General features: G+C 36.8%; 1 protein-coding gene across 1 annotated transcript; it reads right to left on the reverse strand.

Moving 5' to 3' along the window:
• Positions 1-792: 792 nt before the first annotated feature.
• On the reverse strand, positions 793-5,414 carry MAP10 (microtubule associated protein 10). The gene has a single exon (XM_044077009.1). It carries the CDS (start codon positions 5,236-5,238, stop codon positions 2,224-2,226), a length of 3,015 nt encoding a protein of 1,004 aa, XP_043932944.1. The 5' UTR covers positions 5,239-5,414; the 3' UTR covers positions 793-2,223.
• Between the last annotated feature and the right edge of the window lie 336 nt (positions 5,415-5,750).

Here is a 5,750-nt window from a genome sequence, read left to right on the forward strand (position 1 = left end):
GAATGGAGGAATTTCCTCCCACTGCCATATGTAACCCTGTATTACTGCCACTGCATTTTGGGGATTAATGCTAGTACATTAGTTACATCTGTTGGCTCTGTTATTGTGATGCCATTTTGCCCTAACACACTACATTGTTGTTTCTTCCTTCATTTTTTCATACATATTTGTAGTATACATAACTACGATCTCAGATTTTTATGGCTATTTTTACCTCCAATGAAGTTTTGCTTCTTTTCCTTGTTTTAGTGAATTGTTTTTGAATGCAACTAACGTTAGCCTAGCTGCATTGGGTTGGGTAAAATCTGAATGCTTTGTGTATATTGTCCATTCTGTAATTACAGCATTTAGGTATATTGCAGAATTTTCTGGTATATTTATTCTCAATGGGGATTAATGTATACGTGCAGTTAATGTGCTGTAAAAGGCTGTGAACTTGGGGGGGTGCCTAATGTATAGTCCCAGCTGACACACACAGTGTGATTGTTCAGTGCACCGCAGCTGCCATTTGAAAAAAACATTAAAGGAGGCACCATTTTTATTAGGTTAATCTTCATGTATATGAATAACATTTAGGCCTGGTGGTTACAAGCAAAAGAAGGTGACGGCAACATCTACCCATGTACAGCTAGCAGGAATGTTTCTCAGGACAATAATATATTTTTCTCTTGTTAACATGTTTACATTTTTTTTGAGATTGCTAAACCTTATAAGGTCTAGTAGGTTTTGCATCTGATTACTGGTTAAGGCATAGTCATTTCAGTCAATGGAAACATAATGTAGACAACAAAGTAGAAAAGTATCTGTTTTATGAAAAAGGCTGCAAAAAATATTCACATACCAAGATTAAGCTGTTAAACAGAAATCAACAAACTTGGTTATTTTCATTAAAAAAGCTATACTGTAACCTTTCATGCCTATCATCAAGGTATGGCATATTCTGTATTTCATGTCAGTGTCTTGCAAGCTAATTTAAATACATTTTCAAAAACAGAAAACAAAAAGAATAATACCAGTAAGGCACTGTAATTCACTACGTTCATATTTAAGTTCATCAGCCCCAACAGTTTAATACTCACATAATTAAGGGTCACACTTAATGCTATGGTACAGGTTATTCAATATTGTTGAGGTAAGAATTAGCTGCGGCAGTGCCTAAACACAATAGGTTATAAAGTGCAGATGATAAAAGTCAAAGGGAATTTTACCTTTTTCTTCTTGCAGAAGAAATCTGTTATATGCATTACTAACGAGACTTTGATAGTTACTGATGTACTTTTAACTTCCTTAGCTTACCAATGCAAATATTTTCTTAGCTACTATTACTAACACCCCTTGAAAGCTGCACATTATCATGAAGTCCAGACAGAGGTGGAGTCTATCACAACCCTCTGAACTCATTTTACCACTAGCATACTTCTCTTTGATGGTTCTGGAACCAGTGCATCTCAGGCTGGCCATTGGGGAGTTTGAAAACATTAGGAAGGTTTAGCAAAGGAAAAGCAGTACTTAAAAAGCAATGAAAGTGGTTATGACACTGGAGTACGTGCATAGGAGCATGCATGATACTGAAAAACAAAGAAGTAAGCATCTGGCATCATGGATCTATTACTGGAGTACTTTATGAATCAGAATATAATCCCCGTTGTTATTAAAAATTAATTTCTCTAATTTCTCTATTTTCAGCCTTTTATAGCATAAAATAACATACATTCCTGAGTTTCTGTACTACATGGTTTGCCTTGCACAGAAGGTAAGCCACAACAAAATGAAGCATTTTTAACAAAGGAAATTTTTTATACAGACATACAAAAAGGAATAATGCATACATGTAAAAGTGTAGATGGGTACTGAAAGTGTCAGAGCAAAGCAATGCTGCACCAACAGAGTAAAACAGGCTTACTGAACTTCACTGCCCTTTTCATAATACTGCACAGCTATAGAATTACTCTGTTTCAGACATTTCCCCTTCTCAAATTCATTTACATGTCATTTAACTTATACCATCTTCTTTAGTATTGAAATGCTGCAAAAATATTGATATGATAAATATCAGACCACTGACAAAAACATTATTTGTACCAGTTCTATATAAAATCAAATGCAGTATCAAAAGTTTCTGAATGTAAACCATTGCTACAAAGTATATCTCATCTAAATGTTTGCTAAGAATTCAGAAATGTGTTTGTATTTATTAGAAATACCCATAGTAGAAATGTACTACTACAGTGTATAGCCAGTCAAGTTATTTACCACAAGTTCAGAAATGTGTTTATATTTATTAGCAAAACCTATAGTGGAAATGTCACTCTTAGACTCATCATGTCTGTCCAAGTCTGAGGTACTTAGTTCAAGGTCAGAAACATTGGATGGTAGACATGAGCTAACTTTTGAAGTTCTTAAAGACGGACTTTTTTCAAAAGATGTCTGATCATTTATTGATTTAAATTTTAGAAAAAGGTCTGCACTAAATTCATTCTCTGTAGTTCTATGTTTCTCAGTCAAGACAGTCATTTTAATATCCTTATCTTCAGTGTGTTCCACATTCTGACCCCTCAGTGAGACTTCGGATGAGTTAGTAATGATGACAGCTGCTTTCACAACTCCAGGATTCTTTTGCATTTTTCTTGTAGCAGGATAAATGCCTGAAAGTGACTGAACAGGAGATGCAGCTGATATCAATGGCACAGGAGCATTAATACTTTCTTTACTTACAGCTGAGTATTTAGAAAGATCAGATTCTGATCCAATGGATTCAGAGTTATGAGACTTGGGACTTGTCAAGACATCTTCTGGGCTATCACAAATGTCTGAACATCTTCCAGTAAGTTCAGGACTTGTAAAATCTTCAGAATATTGAGTATATTCTACACTCTTAACAGACTCATCCATGTATCTATTTCCAAGGCTGCTTCTTTGAGTACTACCAATGCTGAAATCTTCACCTTCAACAGATGTATTTGGAAAACCCGGGTTTATTTCTTTAATCTGCAAATTATTTGCACCACTTTCTGTTTCATTTTTACTTCGAATAGAACCATGTACGGATATATCTGGCAAACCACAACTGCTGTCCTTATTTTTTTGGTAATAAATAATTTTAGTTCTGCCATCTAAAATTTTTGGATCTGCTCCTTCAGCATTACTTAAACCTGTACTCTTTTTTGTTGCCCATTTACAGTTTGTTTCATGTGCCCCTTTACTTAAATTTCCTTTAGCATGGAAGAATGTGTTATTTGAAAAAAATGAAGTCTGTTTGTTTAATGGAGAAAGAACATCCTTTTCCATACTAGTCTGTATTAGTGTTTCCACATTTTCATCAATGCTGCTGTTATGATGGTACAGTCTTCCACCTCCATGTCCTCCTCTTAGTTTAAAACGATGTGCCGGCGATCTCTGTGGACGTTTGTTTTTCATTTGTGACCACTTAGCATTCTTTTCTTTCAGTATTTCTGCCTGTTTCTTTCTATACTGTTCTCTGCGTTCATGTACTATTAACATATCTGGATTTGTTTGCTGTAGGCGTAATCGAAGTGTGTTTGTCATTCCGTAATATAGTTTTTTCTTTTTGCTTCCACCCTCAGAGTCTTCAATCTGATCTTGTTTATGTTTACAGTTCACGGCTTGTTTATTTTCCTTTTGCAATTGTTTCTGTACATGTGATTGAATAATCCTTGTTGGGCTAGACTTTCTAAGTTTAGGACTGAATGATCTTTGTCCTGGAACTGCTGCATCTGATTGGCCACCTTCTTTTACAGCCTCTGGTTTAGTCACTTCAGGAACCTTGACAGATGTGGTCTCTACAGCTTTGTATAATAAGGGTAACTGCTGTAAAGGAACCACACCAGCAGTCTGCATAGAGTGCGTATTCAGTAATGAAAGTTCCACAAGCAAGGCATTAAGCAATGGTAGCTGTTGCAATGTAACACCAACATTTACTGGTGTAGGTTCATCTTTCTTACTGGACAAAGAAGCAGAAATGGCTTCTGCTTTATACATGGTATGGTCATTGTTTCTTCTTTCTTTTACAGTATGCTTCTTTGAACACTCAGGATCTTCACTAAGGAGAGTGTCTGCCACATATTCAACTCTACAGTGCTGGTTATCACTTTTGCTTGGCTTAGTAAATGACTGACTGTAATACAGTGGAGGTGGACAATACACATTAGAACCAAGAATCTCATCCTTGCTCAGACTGTTGGCTACATGACCTACACCATTGTCTTCAGACATTTTAGCAACCACACTAACCCTGCTACTCCCTTGTTCTCCCTTGCTCAGTTCCATTATAATATTTTGCACAGTCTTATCTGTATTAACGGCCAGTTTCGAATCAGCACAAATATGATTTTCTGTAGATAATGAAACACTGTCCCCTTTCTTAGCAAAACTTTCTTGTTTGGCAAGAACATTATCGGACAATCCCTGGCTAACTTCTTTAGATAACGAAACATCATCCATTTTCTTAACTAAACCCTCTTGCCTCGCAATAATATCCTCAGACAATTGCTGGTTAAGTTCTTTTGAAGATTTTGCATCTCCGACTTTTTCGTCTCTCACAGTAGGAGTATGGTCAGTCACTGATTTACTAACTGAAGCTACATAAGTACTAAGTTGCAACTCCGTATGCAATACTTTAGTTTCAGGAAAATGAGGAAGCAAACTTGTGCCTAAATATGAAAGTCTATACCCAAATGATATCCATCCCACGCTGTTACCCATTAGGTTACACAGAGTGTATATTCCCTTCTTTCCGTGAGCACACGGTACAGACATTCCATTCTCCTTCACGTCGTGCCAAACATCATCTATCGTACTTGCAAGAGAAACAAGACAGCTCCCAACTAACTTTGGAATTTCTGGGTAAACATCAAGGACCATCACATATAACGGCGTCGAATACAAATGGTTTCGAAGAGATCGCAGACTCATCTTAAATAAACATGATTTCCCTTTCCCAAAACAGAAATGTTGAGCCTTATCCATTGACTCTCCTGGAATACAAGAGCCCTCATCGAAAGCGCTCTTTTTCAAAGTCATCTGTGTTGGTGAAGCGGGATCGGACTCTACGTGATAGACGAGTACAGTGGGAAAGTCCAATAGTCGGAAAGCCACAGCAGGCAAAATCTTAAGTGCGTACCCGGTCGGACAGTTTCCATTTCTGGTACTAGAGTTAACTCTTACGTAGTCCACAAGAAGTTCCAAAGAAAAGAGTGTTTCGGATGGATAATCGGCCATTAGCAACAATTAAATCTCTATGCAGGAAGTCCTGCCACACGTTTCCTTAAGAGCTAACAGTAAATCATCACAACTGATCTGCACGATCATTATAAATACGTTATTGGCGTTTCACTTTGTTTATGTAATCTACAACTCCACGGTAACCAGACCTTAGTCTCACTTCCCGCGAGAGAAGGGATCGCTATGCATCATATGATAGGACTTACAGTTGAGTTAACCCTGCTGTTTCAAAACGTTTTGCTATCAAAAGTTAATGTATTTGCTCGCTGGTGTACTTAAATCCGTTTTACTGAAAACATGGAATACATTCTATCCCTGATTTTGATTCAGATTCAGCACTGTCCTTCGTAATCCCTCCTAAAACTTGTGACTTTTGGAAAACAAGGTGGTGAATTAACACTTAAAATTGTTTACTTCAGAAAATATATCTTAATTCATTCAAGTCTGTCACTGTTTCAAGTTAATAGTACTAACATTTTAAAAGTGCCATAGTAGGTGTGTACTAGGCT

Source organism: Protopterus annectens, chromosome 1.part1 (genome assembly GCF_019279795.1).
Source record: "Protopterus annectens isolate FY-2018-M chromosome 1.part1, PAN1.0, whole genome shotgun sequence".
NCBI lineage: Eukaryota > Metazoa > Chordata > Ceratodontiformes > Protopteridae > Protopterus > Protopterus annectens.

Excerpts from the sequence above, each read along its gene's own strand:
- MAP10 (XM_044077009.1), bottom strand. The coding sequence starts at position 5,238 with ATGGCCGATTATCCATCCGAAACACTCTTTTCTTTGGAACTTCTTGTG.